Source organism: Miscanthus floridulus, chromosome 7 (assembly GCF_019320115.1).
Source record: "Miscanthus floridulus cultivar M001 chromosome 7, ASM1932011v1, whole genome shotgun sequence".
Lineage (NCBI taxonomy): Eukaryota > Viridiplantae > Streptophyta > Magnoliopsida > Poales > Poaceae > Miscanthus > Miscanthus floridulus.
In genome coordinates, this window is record NC_089586.1 from 5,242,611 (window position 1) to 5,266,902 (window position 24,292).

The 24,292-nt window shown below is 44.3% G+C and overlaps 3 protein-coding genes across 5 annotated transcripts; 2 read left to right on the forward strand and 1 right to left on the reverse strand.

Annotated features, from left to right (window-relative positions):
• Positions 1–595: 595 nt before the first annotated feature.
• LOC136464967 (uncharacterized) lies at positions 596–3,239 on the reverse strand. The gene is made up of 4 exons (XM_066463889.1): positions 3,047–3,239; positions 2,348–2,879; positions 1,887–2,269; positions 596–903 (listed from the first exon to the last, which is right to left on the reverse strand). The coding sequence occupies exons 1-4, from the start codon at positions 3,237–3,239 to the stop codon at positions 596–598; spliced, it is 1,416 nt and encodes a 471-aa protein (XP_066319986.1).
• Positions 3,240–4,658: 1,419 nt separating this feature from the next.
• LOC136466444 (kinesin-like protein KIN-6) lies at positions 4,659–12,680 on the forward strand. Of its 3 annotated transcripts, none has more exons than XM_066464854.1 (22): positions 4,659–5,271; positions 5,840–6,045; positions 6,142–6,265; positions 6,590–6,684; positions 6,914–7,028; positions 7,111–7,176; positions 7,326–7,388; positions 7,487–7,537; positions 7,864–7,946; positions 8,383–8,497; positions 8,763–8,817; positions 8,945–9,066; positions 9,327–9,590; positions 10,060–10,123; positions 10,212–10,282; positions 10,699–10,816; positions 11,027–11,176; positions 11,258–11,349; positions 11,533–11,685; positions 11,801–11,892; positions 11,981–12,053; positions 12,159–12,680. In XM_066464854.1, the coding sequence occupies exons 1-22, from the start codon at positions 4,831–4,833 to the stop codon at positions 12,267–12,269; spliced, it is 2,724 nt and encodes a 907-aa protein (XP_066320951.1). In that variant the 5' UTR covers positions 4,659–4,830; the 3' UTR covers positions 12,270–12,680. The 3 variants fall into 3 exon arrangements, with proteins under 3 accessions (XP_066320951.1, XP_066320953.1, XP_066320952.1); XM_066464856.1 differs by having other exon boundaries at positions 11,261–11,349; XM_066464855.1 differs by having other exon boundaries at positions 6,145–6,265.
• A 975-nt stretch (positions 12,681–13,655) lies between these two features.
• LOC136466443 (E3 ubiquitin-protein ligase UPL3-like) lies at positions 13,656–23,125 on the forward strand. The gene is made up of 18 exons (XM_066464853.1): positions 13,656–14,660; positions 14,766–14,876; positions 14,971–15,087; positions 15,185–15,352; positions 15,442–15,603; positions 16,896–17,132; positions 17,225–17,346; positions 17,595–19,002; positions 19,316–19,420; positions 19,612–21,171; positions 21,300–21,530; positions 21,623–21,727; positions 21,839–21,919; positions 21,993–22,061; positions 22,157–22,285; positions 22,397–22,516; positions 22,608–22,793; positions 22,936–23,125. Exons 1-17 carry the CDS (start codon positions 13,947–13,949, stop codon positions 22,671–22,673), a joined length of 5,505 nt encoding a protein of 1,834 aa, XP_066320950.1. The 5' UTR covers positions 13,656–13,946; the 3' UTR covers positions 22,674–22,793; positions 22,936–23,125.
• Positions 23,126–24,292: the final 1,167 nt, after the last annotated feature.

Consider the following 24,292-nt stretch of genomic DNA (forward strand, 5'->3'; position numbering starts at 1 on the left):
CCCCAGGTATGCCCCTGTGCCATCCATCCTTGCTTCTCTCTCTAGGGTTAGGTCTTAGGGTTCGGCAAACCCTAACTGGCCAAATCCGAACCCACTGTTCATCTTCCTTCTAAAATCGTTCTTCTTTTCTACCCCAACACGCGATCTACACACTAGATAATCTGGCTCTGGTACCATTGATAGGAATTCTAGAACCTCTAGGTGCAGATCAATGGGTAAATGCATAACTTAGATAGGAAACTAGGTGATGTACCTCGCCCTAGGTCATCGTTACCTAGAGTGGATCCTGTCCGAGTCCCCTCGCGTCGGTGTAGTAGTTGCAGTGGCGCGGTGCAGTGACGGCGACCGACGGCGACGAGAGGTGCTGCGGCCCGGTGGTGACGCTTCCCGCCGCTTCAGCACTCCCTTGATCAGTAGGGTTAGAGCAGGAAGTGGGATCATAGTGAACCTCGTGTCTACGCCCTGGCCTCCACCTCCCTCTAAATAGTGCAGCGCGACGGGGGCCCACCAACCTCAGTTTTGGTTGGATGCCCCCGATCAGGGCACTGGATCAAGGCTCGACTTGACCGTTGGGCTGAGTCGGATGAGATCAACACTAACAGTTCCTGCCCTGCTTCGACTGCTCGGGGAGCTGCAAGCTGGCTGTCACGCGTCCCGTGGTCGCCGCCTCCGCCGCCACCATGGCTTCCTGCAGGCGGCGGAAGAAAGCAGGGACGGTGGTGGTGGTGCGATGCGGGGAGTGCAATGAGAACGGCCTCGTGCTGTGCCCGATCTGCTCCTTACCATCCTGCCATTGCCCACATTGCCCATTGGGGAGGAATCGAATCAGGCAGGATCCATCCACTTCAGATGCAGGTGCAGGCCGTGCTGCCGTGCAGCGCAACAAATCCCCTTTGATCTTTGCTGGTTGTAAAATGCTGGTTGGTGGATTGATGATTCAGCAATCAGCAGGCAGAGGCAGTCACTCTTTTCTTTCATCAACTATATATTGACGATTGATTGAATGATTTGATTCTGTGCCAGTCTGCCTGCCTGGATTCAAATTTGCTATGCCATCTTAGTGCAATGCAATGCAACTTGTTTGCCTGCTATTATTCTCAGGATCATCAATCAACAAGTAATAATTACTAAAGGGCCGAGGCGCGCTCGCACGTAGCATTCATCAAGGATGGTGATTGCATCAAATAGATCCGTTCGCAACACACATACATACACGATCGTTGTTACAGCGATCCCAAAATAGGATAGGCTATTATGTTTACATGCTTGCCTTGCAGCCTTTGGTGCTTCACGGAAGTGCAATCGATTGAGCGATATATAATGATGATATATGATCACTATTGCACTCTTCGATCAAGCAAGGAACTAATTTGAATGAACGTTGGAATTTCATTCGGATCCTTTTTAATTTTCATTCAAACGATCCACCCAACAATGTATATAATTTGAATTTGAATGAACGAACTGCACCACGCACCAGAGTTGGTTGTAAATTTCTTCTCTTATGAAATAATTAATAAATTACGTAATAATATAGTAGTAACTCATTCACTAACCTGGCTAGCTCACATTGCAGCACAAAAGTGTGGTGATCGAGCACATACTACCTAGCTGCACTAATCCATCTGATCCAGGATACTTGCTTGCATTGAATTGGTTCTTCAGGTTACTATCTATCTTGTTTAATTACCCTTACGGTGATGATCCAGTATATATTAATTAGTACTACTGAGTAATACATAGGCTACTGCTCGGCCAGTATGATCCTTGATTCCACCAGGTGAAGGTGCAGACGTGCATCAGTGCAGGCTCAGCTAGATCGAGCTAGGATAGTCCTTCTTCCTCCTAGTCGCAACTCGCAAGTCAATCAGCGGGAGGAGGCGCACAGCTGCCGCAGGGCGTGAAGTCGCACGGCAGCCTTGTCCGTCCGGCTGGTCCTCCACCGCCGGCATTAGCCCTGCGGAAGCGCGCGCCCTCCAGTAATACCCTCTGGCCGGAGCTGAGGAGCGCGCCGTTCATGTGGTCCATGACGCTGGCCGTGGTCGGGTACAGGAAGGGACCCCCGGGGGCGTTGTAGTAGGCGTTGAGCAGCGCCGCCGTGGCCTCCCGGAGCAGCGTCCGGTACATGTCGCCGCGGCCCTCCAGCGCCTCCCCGAGCGTCAGCTCCGACCCGTACCGCTGCGCCGCCAGGGGCCCGAACGCCATGGCCACCGTCGTGTTCGGGGTCAGCACCTTCCAGTGGCAGCGGTGGTCCGGCGACGCCCACATGCTGTGCCAAGTGCCATGCATGCAACGATTGGATCGGTCAGGAGAAATCAAAGGGAAGGAAAACAAACGATCGACGTACTCGTAGGTGCAGGCGGAGCCCTGCGATGGTGCCGTTGGAGGAGGAGGAGGCGGCGGCGGCGGCGGCAGGACCTGTGGCTCCTGCGGCTGGTGGGGCTGTTCCTGCGGCAAATTCGTTGGCGGTTTTCGCCAGACGGGCGGCAGGAGCCTTGGCCTGCGGCGCCAGAAGGGCGGGAGCGGAGAAGAGGAAGCCGGCGCCGGCGCCTGGGCGACTGGTGGCCTGCTGCCGCCGCGTCTTGACCTGTCGTGTCCCGGGCAGAAGTCCATGGCCTCGTCCGGCTGCGAGAGCAGCGGCGGCACGGTGTAGAGCGCGAGGCCCAGCATGCGGAAGGCGAGCGTGAGCTCGCGCGGCGCGCCGGGGGACGTCGCGGCGCCGCCGCAGTGTCCCGTCCCCTGGACGACGCGCGCCGTGCAGCGGTTCATGTCCGGGGATCCCTCCATGCGGACGGAGAAGCCGCCGAACCAGTTGGTGTTGCTCTCCCGCACCGTCAGCGGGGTGTCGCCGCCGCCGCACTGGATGGCCACGCGCGCGCCTGCAATGGCAAGAGCAAGAGCATGCAGTGCACGTCTGGTTCGTGATGTATGGTATGGGATTGGATGGGTTAGGTGGGCAGGGGCAAGAGCATGTGAAGTGCAGTGCAGGAATGGCATGGACGACCAGATCAGCAGGCGATGATGGATGCCCAACCACCGTACGTACCGTAGAGCGGGTAGTCGAAGAGTCCCTTGGCGCCGTCCTTGCACTGGTCGCAGAACACCATGCCGGCCACCACCGTGCTGGCCGCCGGCACCGTCGCCTCCGCCACCGCGGCGAATCCCAACAGCACCAGCAGGATGAGTAGCCTGCGGGTGCTGATGACCACCATCTGATTCTGATGCGGCTCCTTCGTCATCTGATCGATCCGCTGGGGCAGAGCTAGCGAGGATCGACGGTGATCTGATGTGGCCCTCCGACTCCGATCCGATACGACCGATCGATCGACGATGGAAGCTGGAGTTCGTCGCCGATTGCTGCTGAGCGCTAGCAGTAGCGCATTGCAGCACCCCTCCTTCCTATTCCTATGCTGGTGTACGATGTTGGTCATCTGCAATATATTCGCTCCCTCCTCCCTGCTACTGGACTGGATATAATGGTGATTTTTTGGTGTGCTAGCCAGCAAAAGCTGAGGTGTATATATATATATATTACAGCTAGCTGCTAGTACGCAACACATACCAGCTGCTCCTGCTCGCTCGCCCGCTTTGTGTGACGCGGCCCATTCGGCAATCCCCTCTCTCTCTCTCTCACTATTGTTGTTACTGCACTTCTTTCCCCTTGGTTATTTAACAAGGGAAATGGGCTTTGCATGCTGCATTCTCTAACTCTGGCTTGTGTTGTACTAGCTCTAGGTTTTTATTTAATTTGTAACTAGTTAATACCACTATTGTATCCATCTTGCTTAATTAATTGGTTCAAACATGTATATATGTAAAGCCGATAGCTTCGGCCTTCATGCCAAGGGAACTGAACTGGTGGCTACGGAAGGTGCCAAGGTGTCGATGCCAAATATATGTATGTATAAAACAAATAGCGATGGCATCGAAGTTTGGCATAAACTTGCATATATATGACTAGTTCTCATCAAATGCAATACAACACAAAACTGATCCTTGTATCAACACACACACACACAAAAAAAAAAAACTGTTTAAGCATAACTTTAATCTATCACTACATCATCATTAAATCAATAATTGACTTTAACTCTAATCTTGAACAATTTTTGAGTCAGTCACTACCTATAGACTCTTGGATGTCGAAGGAAATGTTTTCCCTCGATGCTACCTGGGTCTCCGCCTCTGAACTTCCAAATTGCAATATATAGACAGAACAAGATTTACAAGATTGGGAGGAACCTCAACCATATAACTCATGTGTTAGCAAAGCAAGCATTTGCAGCCATCCAGTTTCAACCTTTCACAATTTTCATTACTTGTACTAATCATGCTCATGTACACCAGTGCCCCTTAAGGAGCGCACTGCACTGCAGTGAACTCTGTTTCCCCGTTAGCTGCTGAAATAAAGTGATGTTACTTGTGTAGAAAAAAAAAAAAACTTCCAAACCGCGGGGCATCGGTGCTGCAGCCTGCATACTCGCTCGTGGGCCAAGAAACTTTAGAAACAGATCTTTAGACCCAGCCCAACAACCCTTCTCCACAGCCCAACTCGCAGGCACGCAGCCCCTTACCAATTTTAGCCGCCGTTGAGCGCACCAGCCGCACCCCTCCCGGCTCCCGGTCCGAAAAGTGAGACGTGAATTCATTTCATTTCTTTTCCTTGCTGTGAGAAATTTGCAGCGGCGGCGTTCGAAATTTGAAGTCCCTTGGGAGCCGGCCAGCCGTGGAAGGGAAGGGGAACCGCCGCCCGCGAGGCCGCGACGCTTGATCGATCCATCCACCCGCGGAGATTCCCGGCCGTGTGCCCGTGTGTGGAGTTGAGTTGTGATGGAGGCCACCTCCTCGCCTCATCCTCCCACCACCGTCCGCCGGAACCCACCCCGCCGCGCGAGGCCTCCCCCGACCCCGCTCACCGGCGCCAAACCCAAACCCTCCTCCCTCTCCCGCCTGCTCGAGGATGAAGCAGCGTCCGCCGCCTCCGTTCCCCGCCCGCCGCAGGAGGACCGCCTCAAGGTCTTCCTCCGCATCCGCCCACTCACGGACCACCGCGATCGAAGCCGCCCAGTGCCCGCTGCCAAGGAGCCGCGCCGGAAGCCCAAGCAGGGTGGACCCGGACCCGGACCCGGGCCCGGGGAGGTCTGCCTCGCGCCCACCGGACCCAACTCTGTCGCACTAACTGTCCCACGGTCGAAGCTCGTCGACGCCAAGCGAGGTCGGACCGAGGTCTTCGATGGCTTCTCCGCCGTTTTTCCGTCCAACTCCACCCAGGTTCTCTTCCTTATATCACCTTGCAAATTAAACCCCAGCCTTTGAAGTATTGTTTAAAGAGCTTTATTAATTTCTGTAGAATCTTGTCCAAAACTGATTTTCGCTCTGCACGGTTTTGACCACAGTTTCTTCACTAAGTCATGAAACTCAGGATTATTTAGCCAACTCAACTCAAACCTGAACTGTTTACAGATTTAATAGGTCCAGCAGAAATTATGAGAGGTTTATGGTCAGATATTTCTCTAGGAAGCCTTTTAACAATAGCATATGGGAAGATATCCTCCCACTCTTTAGAAACTAAAATTCTATCCAATTTTTCCAATATTGGACATTCCTGATTATTGTACTATGTGTATAGACCCCCAGTCATCATCAACTCCCTTAACTCGTGGAAGTGAATAAGGGCGTTAAACAACCCAGAGTATCTATGTACCCTGTTGTTCTTATTCCTTTCTTTGGCATATCTAATTATATCGAAGTCTCCTCCAATCAAGATAGGTAGTATGTACTGTACCTACTAGCGATTTAGCTTGATGATTAAAGGTCAGGTCCACTTTCCTCCTCACAGCATGATATCTTCGCGCAAGTCATGAACCCTCTGGTGGATGACTTCCTGGGCGGAAAGAGCGGCCTTCTGGTTGCAATGGGCCCCACAGGCTCTGGAAAGACGCACACCATCTTTGGTAACCCAAGGAATCCTGGTATACTGCCCCTCACGCTGAGGAGAATCTTCGACGCACAAGGCGAAAACAAGGTTGCCAGGAAACCAGCAAGGTAAAACATGTTGTTTCACATCCAGTCCCTAGTTACATTTGCAAGCTATGGCATGGACGGAACCATATCTTGATGTTTCTTTTTCTATGACAATAGCAGGTCATTTTTCCTATCAGTGTTTGAGATACTTTCTGAGGGAAAAGGGGAACGCATTCTTGACTTACTGTCTGATGCTGTGGAGTGTGTTCTTCAGCAGTCAGTGATTAAAGGTCTTCAAGAGGTAGTCCTCAACCAAACACCTTGAACACTCTTGATAGGACTGAATACCCTTTGACTCTGTGATTTTAGTTTGAATTGCATTTCTTGTTGTCACCTCCTGAGAATTCCAATCGGATAGTTACAATTAACATGGGTGGGAAGGTGCTGTGCAAGTCTTGTGAGGAATTTGCATTTCTTGCTGTTATTTGGAATCATGATTTCTGATCACATGAATGTCCTGGAAGTTGGAACAGTACATGTCATTTGAATTGCATCGTGGAAGAGACTGATATGCCTGATATATCTGTAGCAGACAATAAGTTGTTAGCTTTAATTTGTTCTGCAGGTTGCCCTTTCAAATCCTGCAGATGCGGAGAGCTTGGTTTCATGTGGTATGCTAAAGCGCAGCACGGCTGCAACAAATGCTAACAGCAACTCAAGGCATGCTCTTGCTCTCCTTACAAATATGTTCGCTTGTTCTTTCGTAATGGATGTTTTTGTTCAGAATACACTTGTGTACCTTGGAAATTTTTTTCTTAATAATCATAACAGACATAGTGTTTCACTAGTGAGCATCACTATTTGCTCGCTTCTATTCTAGGTCTTTCAAATAACTTTTAAATCATGTTTATAAATATGATGTTAAAGAGAACTTCATTTTGTATTGCAGTCGATCTCAGTGCATCATCACGATACGCGCAGACAGTGAACATCCACTTAGTAGTGCTGTTCTGACCATAGCAGACCTTGCTGGTGCAGAGCGGGAAAGGAGAACCGGAAATCGAGTCTGTTTCTCCATCAGCGTTACTTTGTAATATGATAAAACAAAGATTTGTTTCTAAAAAATGATTAACCGTTTGTTTGCAGGGTTCAAGGCTGTTAGAAAGTAACTTCATCAACAACACATCCATGGTTTTCAGTCTCTGTTTGAGGGTACTGCCAAATGGCTTTTGTCCTGAATCTTTTTTTTCACTGCAGTCTACATGCAAAACACTATCATTCACTCATTTGCATCTTTGAATTAATGAAGATGTGCTAGCCTGTTCACTAATTCTTTTCTTTTTTTGTATTGGTAACTGCAGTCTCTGTTAGAACATCAGAAAAACCAGAAGAAGCCCTTGGAAAAGCATTTCAAGAATTCCATGGTGATATTTCTTAATTCGCTTAAAGCAGTAGTATATAAGACTATTTTATAATTGAGATTTCAATGTTAGCTTCTAAATCTTTTTGCCATTTTTGATAGTTGACAAGGTACTTAAGAGACTACCTAGAAGGAAGGAAGAAAATGACTCTGGTATGATACATGGACCTGAAATTATCACTTGTAACATTGAAAGTATATATTAGTAAATTTGTCATGATCAACACTTTCCAATGACTATATTTTCAATAAATATAAACAAAAAAATGCTTGGAAAAAGTAAGTGAAAAAAATTGGAGACCTTGCAATATCCAAAACTCAAGTAAAAAAGAAGGGTGGTGGTAGGTTTTTAGTGCTACATATTTTTTGCGCAAGAAGTTTTTAGTGCTACATAACACTGGTGCTAACCCTTCGGTGTACATGTTGATTCTTGTGTGCTTTTATCTTTACTTTAATAATTATCTGCCCTTATTTTTCAGATCTTGAATGTGAAACCAGGGGATGATGATTATTTGGATACATCATTTTTGCTTAGACAAGCATCTCCTTACATGAAAATAAAGTACTATTACTCTCCTTACTACACTGATTCATTTTCTTTTCTTTTGCTATAATTGAGAAGAATAAAACATAACTAGTGGGAAAGGTGGTATTAGGTTGCTTATTGGTGCCAATCATATCAGTATTTATAAGGTTGATAATTGTAACTGTATTAATAGAATCTTGCTAATCTTGTAAGATCATAGTTTGTAGCTTCAATTAGAAGAAATGCGGCGAGGAAAGTGGCAACATTGATCACTTAATCAAATCAACTAGCTTTTCTAGAAACTTGTTTTTGTCTTCAAAGACAAAAGGATAGATGTCCCATTTAGGGTATTTATTTTTTTGTAAATCATTTGGTTACCATGTGATATTCATTACTTGGCAATCTTATAGCCAAGATCTCTAATTTACCCTTTCTAATTTCTCATTCATTTTGCTTCCTGTTATCTTGTCAGGTACACTAGCCTTGAGGACTCTTCTGACTTGGCTTCCCAAAAGAGAATCAACGTTTCCTTGATTTGCCAAGAGAACAAGAAAAAAAGGAAGGTTCAGAAGCCTGAAGTCCTTGTGGTACAAATTGCTGTTTACCTTCAATATTTGAGTGTGTTTAGATTTAAGACTGTATAGATAGCTTCCATGCACTGCAGCATGTTGATCCAAAGTTTCAATTCACATACATACCATATGTATTTTTACTGAATGGTTATGTCTTTGCTGTCTTAAGCAAAGATATAACCATCTGATCATAAGCACTGCTCTTGTTTTAAAAACTATAGGACTAGGGAAGGTATTATTTCTTAGTGGGACTGTGTTGTCATATATTTTACGTTTGCAGGTTGAAGGAAAGGAAAATGTTGATACAGATGATATTTCTAAAGTTTCTGAAAAAGGTTCTGTTTACTAGTTCTTATGATGTATTTCAATGTCGCATGCTTTATTTTTGGTGCAAGTTATCTGTGGTACTGGTGAACCTTTTATTTACTTTCAGTATTGCAATAATATTTGAAATGGGTACAGATGGCGCACAGCATGTGTCTCTCAACTCAGAGATGCCAAGAGTATCCAGAAGCGAAGCAATAATGACAAACTTTGCCAGGGCTTTATTGACTGTATTAAGACAGTATAAGCACAAACTTTTGGTAATTTCCGATGCTTGTTTTTTCTTCTGAGCATGATATGTGGAACATCTGTTCAATATAAGAGCTTTTCTGGGTGGTTAATACAGAACTCTCTCTCTCTCTCTCTCTCTCTCTATATATATATATATATATATATATATATATATATATATATATATATATTTGTAATATTTCATGGTGAATGTTCTTGCAATGTTATTACCATTAAAGGGTAACAATATTTTCATCGTACTTGTTTTCACTTTATGCTGTCATAATAGGAGTCCGAGAATGCTGCTGAAAGCATGAAAGAATTGATTAGAGATAAAGATATCCAAATTAGAGATAAAGATATCCAAATTATGGAGTTGAAAAAGGAGCTGGAGGCTGTAAAGTATTGTTCATGCAAGAGCTCTCCAATAACTGAAGATGACTCTGTTAACCATGATGATTCTGCATCATCTGGTCAAGCTGCTCAGAGTTTGGTTTCTGTATCAAATCAACCTGACCTGGGATCTTATGATGCTTCAGAAGATAATTTGCATGTAAGCAAAAGAAACTTGAATACACAAAACTTGATTCATCTGTTATTTTGGAACTTTAATGGCCTTCATTTATCTCCTTGGTTATTCGGGAAAACAAGGAAGGTTGGTACCAGGATATGCTAAAAAGTCATACGAAAGGCCACACCCTTGGCTGCAGCCAAGGGAACTTATTTTTAAAAGTATAGTTATTATTCTTTTGGAACATGGAATGTTACTATCAGCTCATATTCTTATTTTTCCTTTTTTTTGTAATATCTTCTTTTCTCTATCTAGCATCTATTGCTTGTGTCCAAGTCAGAAGCAGTTCCTTTGCTATGCTGCCATCTCATTGTTTTCTAAAATGCAGTCAGCTGTACATTTTTAAGCTATACCATTGTCAGAAGAGTATTCAGATACATTAGGGCTTCCTTGATATGATCTTGTAAATTACAAGATAAACCAATAATTACCCCCCTCCCCCTCCTTACAGGTCGAAGCACAAGAATTGACATGCTGTGGTCCTCAAAATTCTTCAGCTCCTTGTATCCTGAAAGGTTAAGTCTGTTCACTGTAAATGTGCCAGAAGCAACATTTTAAAATGGTTGTTTCTAGTCCTGAATTAATTTTCTCTTTGTGTGACAGGGGAATCTGACAGTTGTGATGCTTCGTCTGTTTCTTTGATAGATGAACAAGTGTGCTCCAGAGATTTTAAGGTTGATGCTTACCTTGTGTATTTGACTGTTTTCTGCACCCACTTGAGCAAAGTGTTATCAATTTCACGTATCTACTTGTAGTGATGCAACCTAATATTGTAAAATGATGCTTCAGTTTGTATTGATATGCATTACAATCCTTTTTTAGCCAGAGAAGTCATGCCATCTTAATGTTTTTTGTTCAAAGTTTGACATAGAACAAAGAGGTACCAAGGTTGCTCCTCTTTCTAAATGCATATTTAGTGTTTTGTACCAGTAACAGCCTACCATTGTGCTTGGATAGTAGGCTTTATTGCTATTGTTTTGCTATTAGCACTTGTGGGTTGTGGCTAGAATTTTCATTAGAGTTCACTAGACCAAATATACATTGGAAATAATAGTAACATATTATCTTTACCTTTTTCCTGTTCTTTTAGGTAGAGTTACAAGTGTTTCGTAAGGAATTGGATAGATCTGAAAGTTTTACTGTGTCAATACCTGCACACACTGGTGGTGCAATGCCTGCATCTAGCTATTCAGATCAAAGCTTGACAGGTATCTCATATTTCTATACTTTCATTTTTTTTTCTAAATAATTTTACATGGTAATCTGCAGGAAGTTAGGAGTTGTATTTCTTGTTCTGTAGAGACTGGACTCCCTCTTAAAAGATGATTAAATCTTTCATAAGGAAAACCTGTTTGATTGAGTTTTCATGAATTTTACTAGGCAAAAGATCATCAGGGGTATACTTTAATTTTCTGCAGAAGATGATGCACTTCTGTGCCTGAACACTGAAAAAACCAGGCTATCTCCACAGTGCACTACTAGTAGCAAGACAGCTACCATAGGGCAAAGTGAAGAAGAAACGGAAGAGTTGAGCAAGGATAAGGATATTCAACATATTAATATAAGAGGTGAAGAGCTTTTTAATCTTTTATTGAATGATTTCTTTCTCTGATGCAATTTTGTGACGATTTTATTGGATCTTTGAATAGAAGAGAAGCATCCTGAATCTCGGAGCTCTTCACAGCAAGTGATCTTTGACACAGAAGGTACCAGCTCCAGTGAGTCATCCTTGCTTGGAACGGTAAGGAATGAATTTATTTATTCCATTATTCTCAGCCCCTGCCCAAATTAGCTTGAGGGTAGTTTACAACAATGTTCCTGTATTGTTCTCAGGTTGAGTTTGCCATCTTATTTCTGTAGCCAAGTCAGCTGTATCATGAATGTCGTTGTTAGGAAACTTGACAAACCGGTTATACTTGTTTAGGTTGCTTCTGAAATGAAGCTTGAGGAACTGAACCAGAAATCTGAAAGATGTGAACCCGCTATAGAAAAGGCTACCGTGGAACTGGAGCATGGTATAGACTGTAGTCAAGCTCCAGACCAAAAGTGTGATCATGCCCCAGCGAAAGCTGCAAAGGTTTGAAGTACTTTGTTTGCCTTGAATGTATCATTGGAATTATACACAGCTTAGAAGTTGTGCTGGGAATATATTTTCTTATACAGCTGTGTTGCTTGCGATTGTGCCCCCCTAGGCTCCAAGCAAGTGCAGGGAGGCAGATGAAACTGCAGATACAAATAAGGAAGCTTTTGGGTCTAGGCCTGGCAGTATGAAGAAAACCAGGAGGTGAATGCACGATTATGTTGTGTGTACAAGTAGAAACATATATGGTGATCGTGCAACAACTAATTGGTCTCGGGGTTTGGTTGAGCAGGAGGTTACAGCCAGCTGCCGCTATGTTGCTCAGGGAATTCACTGACGCTGACATTGATGCGGATAACAAAATGGTACATATGTATGCATGTATACTGAAAATGGCAGCAGAAGTTTTGGAATGCACATATAGGTCGGGTTTGCTTGTTGACTTGGGCCACGGTTGGTTGTGATTACAGGAAGAAAGATGCAGGTCATCATCCAGATCCAGGGTGCCAACCGGGAGATCAGATGCACTTGTGCAACTTCTGATGAAAGGCCGTCCAGGCGGTCCAGTCCGTAGAGCATAGTGTAGCTTCATGATGTGGTGAAGCTAAAGCTAACTGTAGAGGAGGCACCGCATGACACGGCACATTATTTTGCAGCAGTTTGTTGACAGATGAAAAAAAAGCCATGTTGTGTTGTGTTTAGGCCGGTCCAGGATCTGTGTCTCCCTCGCCTGCTAGTAGTACGTAGTAACCAGCAGCATGGGTTTGATGTGAGTATGTGAGCATGGTGGTTTGTAGAAAGGTGTTTGCTGCACTTGCACTTGATTTAGGTCCCGTTTGCTTCGCTGAAAAAACAAACCAAAATAATATTCCAACTGATTTGTTGTGAAAGAAAAACACTAAAAGTATGTATTATAAGAGAAGCAAACAGGGGGTGTGGTAGTCTTCTTGTGGATGTGATCGCAGTTGCATATGCTGCTGCTTCGTTGAGAAATGAAAGTAGTAATTATTATTGTCATGGACCTGGGAAAAAAACATCGAGCTAGGCCTCGGCGGATGCTGGAGAGGATCAGGGGCGCGTTTAGTTCCGGCAGGATTCGGCATTTGCATGTGATGGCAAACACTGTAGCAATTTCGTTTGTATTTGTGAATTATTGTCCAAACATTGACTAATTAGGCTCAAAAGATTCGTCTCGCAAAGTTTAATCAAACTGTACAATTAGTTTTTGATTTTATCTTCATTTAGTACTCCATATATGTACCGCAAATTTGATGTGACGGGGAATCTTTTTTTTGCATAGTACCAAAGTTAGGAGTTTGGGGAACTAAACAAGGGCCAGAGCAGAGCAAATGGACGGCGCAGGAGTTACCGACCATGATTTAAGGTAGGTTTGGATCTATTAACATGAGGCTGTTTGGATCCACCTGATAATAGAATGTTGATGATGAGTTAAAGGTGCATATAAACTATTAGTACCTGTTAGCGACTCTAAACCTGCAAATGAACTATGTGTGCGCGTCAGCACGTGCTGTCTCTTTTTTTCCCCTTCCGAGAGCGTGTCCTTGTGAGATCCGCTCGTGATCCGCTCGTCTCGAGCAATTGTTTAGGCAATCTTCTTGAGCATTGAACATAGTAGATGCTAAAATGTCAGGAATTGTGCTTGTCTTCTTAAACCATACAACCCATCATTCAAAAGAGCAGTGAACTACTGGTCTACTAGTATGTTTAAAGACTCGCATACTTTTATTGCGTTTTTTTTATTGCATGAGTAAGTCTTTAAAGTGTTTTAATTAATTACGAAAAATTCGCTGTCTCAATAAGCGGAATTTAATCGGCGGTAGCGGTGTAGTATTGCAATTTTCTATAATAAAAAAGAATTTAAATTAAAAAAAATAAAAAGAATCTGCTGGAGAGGATGAGAGCCCATGAAGGGAATGGCCCGCCCCGGAGTTGCTGGGCTGTGTCTGTGTCTCGCTCTCTTCTCTGGCGTCTTCGTCGTGCTCCTCCTGACCTCCTCCTCCTCCCTTTTCATCGAAGGGTGGAATCCATCCAACAAGGAAGGCAAAAGGGAACAAGGGGAAGCAAGCAAAAATCCCCAATTCCTTCCAGATCGACCCACCGCCGGCGAATCCAATCCAGGAGCTGTCGCTTGGAATTGGATTCATGCGCATCCGCCCGCTGCCGCTGCCGCTGGCCGCCGCCTAGTCTCGGCCGGCCGGCCGACCGGCCGCCCTCCTCGCGCGCGCGCCCTGCCTTGTATGGAAACACGCAGCAGCAGTCGCAAGCGCGCAGCGGCCGCCGCCTCCTCGTCCGCCTCCAAGCGCCCCCGCCGCAACTCCTCCGCCTCCTCCTCCTCAGCGCCGCCGCCCCAGCAGCCACTGATGGAACCCTCGCCCTCCTCCCGCCGCCGCTCCCGCGCCGCCGCCGCCGCCGACAAGGGCAAGGACCCCGACCCCTCCTCCTCCGACCACCCTTCTCCCCCCGCCCCCGACGATGACGCCGACGTCCCCTTCCCCCAGTCCTTCACCTCCGCCAGCACCGCCCTCCAGGGTCTCCTCCGCAGGCTCGGTGCCGGCCTCGACGACCTCCTCCCCTCCTCCTCCTCAGCGCCCTCCTCCGCCACGTCCGGTCACCTCAAGAGGATCCTCGCCGGCCTGCAGGCGCACGGCGACGAGTCGCGCCAGCTCCAGTCCCTCATGCAGCTCTGCGAGATGCTCTCCATCGGCACCGAGGACTCGCTCGCCGCCTTCCCCGTCGACGCCTTCGTCCCAATCCTCGTCGGGATGCTCGGCCGCGAGGACGAGCCTGCCACCGCTGGTGCCAGCCCCGACGTCATGCTGCTCGCTGCGCGGGCACTGGCCAACCTCGTTGATGTGCTCCCCTCCTCCTGCTCCGCGGTCGTGCACTACGGGGCCATACAGTGCTTCTGTGCTCGACTGCTCACCATAGAGTACATGGACCTCGCCGAGCAGGTGGTGCCTTTCCTTCTTTTTTCGCTCTATATGATCAGTCATCCTCATTATCTAAAAAAAATGATCAAGGTGCTGCTAACACATTTACTTTACTCGCCTTCTCAGTCTCTACAAGCCCTTAAGAAGATCTCTCTGGAGCACCCAACCGCCTGTTTGCGAGCTGGTGCGCTAATGGCTGTTCTATCGTATCTTGACTTCTTCTCCACTGGGGTTCAGGTTGAGTCCTCTGATCTTCTTTCAGCCGTTCTTGTCTTGTGCACGGTTTGCATCTACTTACACCTCTTCCCATGGGGGCACATGTTTGTTGTAGAGGGTAGCCTTGTCTACCGCCGCAAATATTTGCAGGAAGCTGCCGTCCGATGCTTCTGAGTTTGTCATGGAAGCTGTCCCATTGCTCACGAATCTCCTAAATCACCACGATTCCAAGGTACTTTTCAAGCTCAGATAGTCAGACCTCTGCATTATGATATGACTTATCGAGGTATATCATGTATTTCCCAACCCTTTGTTTATGTGCCCTACAGGTACTAGAGCATGCTTCTGTTTGTTTGACACGCATTGCTGAAGCTTTTGCCCATTACCCCGACAAACTTGATGAACTCTGCAATCATGGATTAGTTGCTCAAGCTGCTAGCTTGATAGCTGTTGGCAACTCCTCTGGCCAGGCATCACTGAGTACATCCACATATACGGTATGCACCAATTTGTTCTTGATACCCTTCTAGTGTTTGCCGTGGCCCCTCTCACACTTGTGCTAAAATTTGGTTGCACACTTTTTCAGGGCTTAATCCGTCTTCTCTCAATATGTGCAAGTGGATCCCTGCTGGCAGTTAAAACACTGCTTCTTCTTGGGATCAGCAGCACTCTTAAAGACATCCTTTCTGGCTCTGCTTTGATTTCTGGAGCATCAGTCTCCCCTGCTGTAACAAGGCCTGCCGATCAGGTGCATATTTCTATCACTGACTTAGGACTTGACTATTCTGCTAGAGCTGTCTCACTGAGTCACCAGGTCGCGGGTTCGAAGCGGCCTCTCCGCAGATTTTGCGGGGGGGGAAGGCTTGCCTCAGTTTTTCCCTTCCCCAGTCCCCACTCATGTGGGAGCTTCCGGCACTGGGTCTGCCCCTTTATTGGTGGATTCAATAAAAATCTGATTTATCAGTGAAAAATTAGGCTTTGACATCTCATGCTTTCTAAAATTACATCTACCACACATACTTAGACAGCCTTTTTGAACTCTAAAGGCAACATCGTATGTTCATAATTATAGAGGTAAATGCATCAGTGGCCCCTAAACTTGTCAAGGGGTGCCACTTAGGTCCATTAACTTTGAAAACATATTTCTAGGTCCGTAAACTTATTAAGTGGTGCACCACACATCCCTAAACTTGTAAAACGATGCACTACAGGTCCATTTCTGGACCATACCAACCACTGTGGTGCACCAATTAACAAGTTTAGGGACCTAGAAATGTGTTTTCAAAGTTCGTGGACCTAAGTGGCATCCCTTGACAAGTTCAGGGGCCACTGATGCATTTAACTCATATGTACCATCGAGCAATTGTGTGGGCGATTTTCTTGAGCATTGAACATAGATGCTAAAATGTTGGGAATTGTGCTTGCCTTCTTAAGCCATACAAACAATCATTTAAAAGAGTAGTGAACTAGTATGTTCAAAGACTTGCATACTTTTATTGCGCTTTTTTATTGCCTGAGTAAGTCTTTTGAAATGTTCTAATTTTAATGAAGCAGGAGGTGTTGGTTTATGGCACACAGGGGAACAAAAGTCTCACATGTAACATGATAGAGCAAAATCTGTCATAGCTCATCTTGATTAAGTAGCTGTTGTGATTCTTGTCGCCTTATTTTCCTTCCTAATGTGCAAGTAAATTGTGCTTTTGGTCAATCGTATTCGGTATGGTACAGATACAAGAGTTCCTTTTCCATGCTATACAATTGAGTATGAATATATGATGTTGTCTCAGCTGCTGCTTGTTGCTGTCTTGCTTAGCTGCTGAAATCATTTGTGGTACATACACACAAGAGTCTGGCATTTGTTGAGTATGATTGCTTGAACATATACGGTTATCTGCAGCTGCCTCTGTATCCTCTCACTTTGCTGCTTAAACACTAACTCTTGAAGTCCACACTGTTTGACCCGTCAGTTTCATACTTTCATACACCTGTATGTTTCTTGTTGTCCAAATGTTTTTCATATGTTTACCCCTAATATTGCAGATGTTTGAGATTGTGAGCCTTGCTGATGATTTACTTCCGCATATGCCTGCGAGAATCATTAAGTTACCAACATACTACCATGCATATAAAGGCTCTTCAACAAAGAAATCTGCTTCCATCAAACAAGAGGGGGCTGGTTCAACAGGAAATGAAAGGTCTGGCCGTGAGAGGCTATTGCGTGAGCAACCTGAGCTCCTACAGCAGTTTGGTATGGATTTGTTACCCACAATGACACAGGTTAGTGCCGGAATTCTTCTCCTGATAGCCATTTCAATTACTGTTTGTGTTTTGTCTTTTGGGGTACTTTAATAGACTGTGTGCTTGTTCAGGTGTATGGTTCTAGTGTAAATGCACCAATACGTCACAAGTGTTTATCGATCATTGGGAAGTTAATGTACTACAGCTCTGCTGAGACAATCCAGTCTCTCCTTGGCACAACAAACATATCCAGGTTTTAATACAAGTTCCTTCAAAGCCTTATATTCCTTTTGTCTGGAGAATGGTCTCTCTCTCTCCCCTCCTCCTGGAACACGCAAAAGAGCTGCACGTTTTTCATTAAAAGAACAAAAAGTTTCTTAGGTCATTTCTAGGGAATGTTTCAGAACAACGGATGCTAAAAGACAAATAGAAAGTCTCTCAAGTTTCAATGGACATACTTCTTTTCCAATCCCTTCTAAGTTATTTCATTTCCATCTGCAGCTTCCTTGCAGGCATTCTTGCATGGAAAGATCCTCAAGTGTTGATTCCTGCTCTTCAGATAGCAGAAATAATGATGGAAAAACTTCCAGAGACATTTTCCAAGCTGTTTGTGAGGGAAGGTGTCGTTCATGCCGTGGAGTTACTTATATGTTCGGAATCTTCCAACACAGTGCCTTCTCAGGTGCCACCTCAGGATAAAGATAATGATTCTGCCATGCCATCACGTCCTAGACGTCAACGCCGGCGTGGGGGTGCTGTGGCAGCAGAAAATAGTTCATTCGATGAATCAAATAGTTCCAACCTTGGGGTTACATGCTCAACAACGATCGCTTCAGAAGCTCCAAACACCAGCCTTCGTTTCGCAGTTAGCGACCATGCAAAGTCTTTCAAAGATAAATACTTCCCAGCAGACACTGATTCAAGTGATATTGGGATTACTGATGACCTTCTTAAACTGAGTGCACTCTGTGCAAAGTTGAATACTGTATCTGAGAATGTCAAAACAAAAGTCAAAGGGAAATCAAAAGCTATAAGCGCTAATTTTTTGGATATCTCAATTGATGTCGAAGAACAGTTAGACAAAATAATATCTGAAATGCTCTCTGAGCTTAGGAAAGTTAATGGTGTTTCCACATTTGAATTCATTAGAAGTGGTGTTGCCACAGCATTGCTTGACTATTTGTCTTGTGGGACATTTGGGAAGGAAAAGGTATCTGAAGGAAACCTACCCCAGCTTCGTCAGCTGGCCCTTAGGCGATACAAGTCCTTCATATCTGTTGCCCTTTCTATTGATCATGAACGGGATGAAACTCCCATGGCACTGTTGGTTCAGAAACTGCAAAGTGCATTGTCTTCGCTGGAACGTTTCCCTGTTGTGCTCAGCCAGTCTAGTAGGATTGGTATTGGAGGGTCACGTCTGACTTCAGGTCTTAGTGCTCTGGCTCAACCCTTCAAGCTTCGTCTGTCCCGAGCTCAAGGCGAAAAATCGCTTCGGGATTATTCATCAAATATTGTGCTTATCGATCCATTTGCCAGTCTAGCAGCTGTTGAAGAATTCCTTTGGCCCAGAGTTCAACGCAGTGAGGTTGCGTCAAAGCCTACAGTTCCATCTGGTAATAATTCTGAATCTGGGGTTCCTGGCACCACAGCTGGTGCATCATTAACAGCTGCAATGGCTCAATCTGGTCGGCGTCCAACAACAAGATCAAAGTCATCTGCAGGGGGTGGTACATCTAAGAAGGATTCTCATGATGAAAGCACTAGTACTGCCAAAGGGAAAGGCAAAGCTATTGTAAAGCCAAACTCAGATGAACCAAAAGGACCTAATACAAGGAATGCTGCCCGCCAAACATCTGCTTCAGAGAAAGATTCGGAAATGAAGCGAGCACATGGCCACAGTAGTTCAGAGGTATTTTTGTTTGTTTGTTTACATGCCTCGTTCCTGGTTAGTTTGTCTAGCAAAGAAAGTTACTGTTTCCTATTCATATTTGGTGCCACCTATAGAACTCATGGCTTGGGCACCAAATGAACATGAGAATTTTAGTTGTGGATCTAGTTCTTAATATAAATTACCCTCATAAGCTGTAAGCATGATTTTGTAAGTTCAAAACTGTGCCAATCTAAAAAATCTTAGGATAATAATCCAGAAGCAGGCTCATTTTTTAGCTGGGAATGGAAGCATGGTAACTGATAAGTAGTACATTCTACGTTGGTATATGCAGGATGAAGAGCTTGACACATCTCCTGTTGAAATTGATGATGCTTTGATGATTGATGATGATGACATTTCAGATGATGATGACGACGACGACGATGATGATCATGAGGTAACTGTTTGCAAATTGAATGCCCCCCCCCCCCCCCCCCCCCCCCCTTTTTTTTTCTGTTTTTCTTCGTTGCAATCACTGGTAGTTGTTTAAGCTTATATTTATTTACATTATGATAAAATGCCCTTTTAGTTTGTCCAAGATCATTTGTGTCCTTTTCAACTAATTTAATAACCTCTCCAAATTCTTAGGTTCTCCAAGAAGGGTCTCTTCCAATCTGTTCTCAAGATGGTGTGCATGATGTGAAACTGGGTGATGCCGATGAGTGTAACATTAGCTCAGCCAGTTTTAGCCAGGCGCAGCCATCATCTGGTTCCGGTGCTAGAAACACTTCTAGCAGGGGACCGGATTCTACTGAATTTCGAAGTATGAGCACATTCGGTTCACGAGGTGCAATGTCATTTGTTGCTGCAACGATGGCTGGGCTGGCTTCTGTTGGTGGTCGCAGTGTTAGAGGTGGCCGAGATCGGCGTGGTCTGTCACTTGGAGGTAGCATGAATGATCACAATAAACTTATATTCACTGCTGGTGGGAAGCAGCTTAGCAAACATTTGACTGTATATCAAGCTATCCAACGTCAACTTATGCTCGACGAGGATGATGAAGAAAGGTTTAATGGATCTGATATACCGAACGATGGAAACCGCTTATGGGGTGATGTGTTCACAATAACGTACCAGAAGGCTGATAACCAAGTTGAGAAGGGATGCCAAGGGACTTCCACCTCGTTAAACATAAAATCAGATTCTTACAGGTCTATCTCTGAAGCACAAGGGGTTTCTCTTCTTGATAGCATCTTACAAGGAGAACTTCCTTGTGATCTTGAGAGAACAAACTCAACATACAACATTTTAGCATTATTGCGTGTACTGGAGGGGCTTAATCAGTTATCCTCTCGTTTAAGACTACAGGGAGCATCTAATGATTTTGCTGAGGGAAAAATCACTACCTTGGATGAGCTATATAGAACTGGAGCCAAGGTACCTTCCGAAGTGTTTGTCAATAGCAAATTGACACCAAAGCTTGCTCGGCAAATGCAGGATGTTCTCGCACTATGTAGTGGCAGTTTACCTTCTTGGTGTTATCAAATGACCAAGGCCTGCCCATTTCTGTTTCCTTTTGAGACAAGGAGGCAGTACTTCTATTCCACGGCCTTTGGGTTGTCGCGAGCATTGAATCGACTTCAGCAACAGCAGAGTGACAATCACAGCTCTGGTGGTGAAAGAGAGGTCCGGTTTGGCAGGTTACAACGTCAGAAAGTTCGTGTTTCCCGTAACCGTATTCTAGATTCTGCTGCTAAAGTTATGGAGATGTTCTCCAGTCAGAGGGCTGTTCTTGAGGTGGAATACTTTGGCGAAGTTGGAACTGGGCTGGGGCCTACTTTGGAGTTTTATACTCTCTTAAGCCATGAACTACAAAGCGCTCAACTGGGATTATGGAGATCTACTTCATATGATTCAGGATTGCACATTGATAGGAAGGATGTGATTAGTTTAGATCCTGAAGATGGCTCGTCAGGAAAAGGACCCAACACAGATCTACCAGGTGATGGCAGGCATGTGATACAAGCTCCTCTTGGATTGTTCCCTCGACCTTGGCCACCTAAAGTTGATGCTTCAGAAGGTAGCAGATTCTTCAAAGTTTTGGAGCATTTCCGCTTAATAGGTCAAGTGATGGCAAAAGTCCTGCAAGATGGCAGACTTTTAGATTTGCCTTTATCAACAGCGTTTTATAAGCTTATACTTGGACAGGTATGTACAGAGAAGCTCTATTCCCAAGTGCAGTGTATTTGCTTTCATTTTGTTTTGCTTTGTTTTATGGGTTAATTGGTTCGGTGTTGTATTCTCTTTTCATGACTTAATGCATTTCCACTGGCCAGGAGCTTGATTTGTTTGACATAGTCTCATTTGATTCTGAGTTTGGGAAGACATTGCAAGAACTGCGAGTTCTTGTTGAACGAAAGCAGTTCCTTGAATCCACTTGTGGCAAGAATCAGCTACAAGTTGCAGATTTGCGTTTCCATGGCGCTTCTATTGAAGATTTGTGTTTAGATTTTACCCTTCCAGGTTATCCTGATTATGTGCTCAAAGAGGGTGAAGGAGGCACAATTGTAAGTGATTAAGTCCATATTAGTGTGTATTTATCTTGGTGATTTCACTTTATATTTTTTAGCCTGTTAGTTAATGCAATTATCATTTGCAGGTTAATATTTACAATTTAGAAGAGTATATTACTTTGGTAGTGGATGCTACAGTTAAGTCAGGGATAAAGCGACAGGTTGAGGCATTTAGATCAGGGTTTAATCAGGTACAGCCTCATTGGTATTGCTTTCATATAATCTTATAATAATTCCACTTGTTCTGATTTTGTGTAGTTTAGTTTACTCCAATAATTCTTGTTTATTTTAATATTTCATAGGTGTTTGACATGTCATCCCTCCACATATTTTCACCTCAAGAACTTGACTATCTAATATGTGGCCGACAAGAAATTTGGGAGGTAATCTTCTGTCCTCTTAATCCAAGTTATTATATGTTAAAGTATGGCACTAAATAAACCTTGGAATCTGCAGTTGGAATCCCTGGTGGATAACATAAAATTTGATCATGGATATACTGCTAAAAGTCCTGCGATCGTGAATGTAAGCTCATTCATTCTCATATGCTACATCTCTTACATACATCCAATTGTGGTCTTTGAGAAATGCGGTTCCTTGATTCTTGCTCTTGTTTGTAGCTACTCGAGATTTTGTCAGAATTCACCCCTGAGCAGCAGCATGCGTTCTGCCAGTTTGTAACTGGTGCTCCTCGGCTTCCACCCGGTGGATTGGCAGCCCTTAATCCCAAGCTTACTATAGTTAGGAAGGTACTTTTTCATGGTGTATCTACCATGGCATTTGCTATTATAACATGTGCCTACCTATTCTGCTTGATGTTATTTTTGGGGTAACGTGGTGTCACTTCTGATTATTGCCAGCACCCTTCAAGTGCTGTGAATGCTTCAAATTCAACTGGGGCAACAGAGTCTGCTGATGATGATTTGCCTAGTGTGATGACGTGCGCCAATTATCTGAAGCTGCCCCCGTACTCCACAAAAGTATGGTGTCCTTGCTGTTTTTTTTTCCTCTAAAATGTCAGTTGACATTCTGATGTTTCCTGCTGATGGGCTATTGCTATTGTTTGGACAGGAAATCATGCGCAAGAAGTTGCTTTATGCGATCCTGGAAGGCCGAGGATCGTTTGATCTTTCATAAGAAATATATAATATCCGAACTAACATACAGGGGTCAATTTTATGCTGGAGTTAGTTTCTTGGTTGGTCCATATAACAAATAGCCGCGCAGCTTCAAGGGCGAGAGCCCAGTCCTCACCAGGTGCTGCTGTCAATTTCTCCTTTCTTTTACATTTGTTCAGCTATATATTCTCCTTGTCACCTACAATTACGAATTTACAGCTTTTGTCATTGAGGAAGTTTAACACGTTTTGGTTTGTCTATGATCTGTTTCCATTGGGCAGGCTATATGCGCCAACAAGAACCAAAAGGGAGCCCTTTCTTTCAGTACATGTAAATAAAAGGGAATTTTGGTTCCAGAATCCAGAATTGGTGATGTGATCATGTTGATCCAGAATTTTTATCTGTAACAAGAACATGTACATGTGTGATGACTGACTGTTAATAAATGTGGCCCAGTGTACCATTTTTCTTTTCTTTGAGCACTGGCAGTACCATGTTCTCCGATACAGAAACGCTACAACAGAATGATGTGGTTACCACGATCCCGCCCACACCATTACTGATGCCACGATCCCACCCAATTCCTCCACTACTGATGCCATTTCACCAGAGAACGAGGATATTATGTTCAGTTGACTGAAAGAAAAGATACTTTAAACGGAAAGGAGGCAAATACTGCCATTCGAGGTGATGAATGGCCCCCAAAACAAGGGGAAAAGCATGTGGAAAACTTTGATGCGATAGCAACAAAATCAGCCTGGTTTGCAGCCCAAAACGCTTGCTGCTCATCATCTCTGAGACCCTTAGCGTCCGAACGCGTTATTATCTTTGTTTGATACCCCTTCCTTCTCTCAGGAAGGAAAGCATGTTCCATCTATGGTGCAGCTGTAAACCAAATTACATGTGTAGTGAAAATATATATGGTAAATAATTTGGCGAGTTTGTCAAATTGAACTTATATACAAGGATATGCTGGAATTGAGCAGGTGCATTCGTGCAGGGTTGAAGTCTTGGATAGAGGGGAAAGGAAGAGGGACAATGGACAAACATGAATAAAGTGAGAGAGATTGGGTCCTAGATATTTGATTCTTTATATTTTAAAGCAACTCTACGAATTTCCAGAATGAACTCCCTATTTAGATATTTTTGCAAAAAGAGAAAAAAAATCTTTCCAATAGTTTGGTAAAATAACTCCTTAAAAAGTTAGATCTTTTCTCCAACTCGTAAGTTTCTGCAGCCGATAGAAACTCTGTATGCACTCCCCCACCATCGAACGTTCTTCTCGATAGGTCAGAGTAAATTGAACATGTGAGTAATAAATTAAGAAAATAAAGAGTTTCATGTGAGAAAACAGTAAGAGTTGGGTTCCCAATGCAAACCGTTTATATAGGAAGCAAATATAAGAATGTGAATTAAACTGAGGTTGCTACCTATTTTGTTAGCAAGTTAATTATAGGAAACAACTGGAGTTAATTTATGTGGTAGTTCTTGTAAGTATTAAACTTTGTCTTGTCCATGCGAATGCCTAATTTACTTGCTAATTATGTTATTATTATGTACACACTGAAATGAATTAACTAATGAATACAGTTGACTACTAAAAGACAAATGCAAATACATATTTTACTTGCTTATGTT

What these genes read in the sequence shown, in the direction of transcription:
- LOC136464967 (XM_066463889.1), bottom strand. Translation starts at nt 3,239, where the DNA reads ATGACGAAGGAGCCGCATCAGAATCAGATGGTGGTCATCAGCACCCGC. An exon ending in CTTCGACTACCCGCTCTACG is followed by an intron (nt 2,880 to 3,046) that starts GTACGTACGGTG and finishes TTGCCATTGCAG; the next exon opens with GCGCGCGCGTGGCCATCCAG. An exon ending in CTTCACGCCCTGCGGCAGCT is followed by an intron (nt 904 to 1,886) that starts GTGCGCCTCCTC and finishes TTTTACAACCAG; the next exon opens with CAAAGATCAAAGGGGATTTG.
- LOC136466444 (XM_066464854.1), top strand. Translation starts at nt 4,831, where the DNA reads ATGGAGGCCACCTCCTCGCCTCATCCTCCCACCACCGTCCGCCGGAAC. An exon ending in AGCATTTCAAGAATTCCATG is followed by an intron (nt 7,389 to 7,486) that starts GTGATATTTCTT and finishes CATTTTTGATAG; the next exon opens with TTGACAAGGTACTTAAGAGA. An exon ending in AGTATAAGCACAAACTTTTG is followed by an intron (nt 9,067 to 9,326) that starts GTAATTTCCGAT and finishes CTGTCATAATAG; the next exon opens with GAGTCCGAGAATGCTGCTGA.
- LOC136466443 (XM_066464853.1), top strand. Translation starts at nt 13,947, where the DNA reads ATGGAAACACGCAGCAGCAGTCGCAAGCGCGCAGCGGCCGCCGCCTCC. An exon ending in ACATGGACCTCGCCGAGCAG is followed by an intron (nt 14,661 to 14,765) that starts GTGGTGCCTTTC and finishes TCGCCTTCTCAG; the next exon opens with TCTCTACAAGCCCTTAAGAA. An exon ending in AGGGTGAAGGAGGCACAATT is followed by an intron (nt 21,531 to 21,622) that starts GTAAGTGATTAA and finishes TATCATTTGCAG; the next exon opens with GTTAATATTTACAATTTAGA.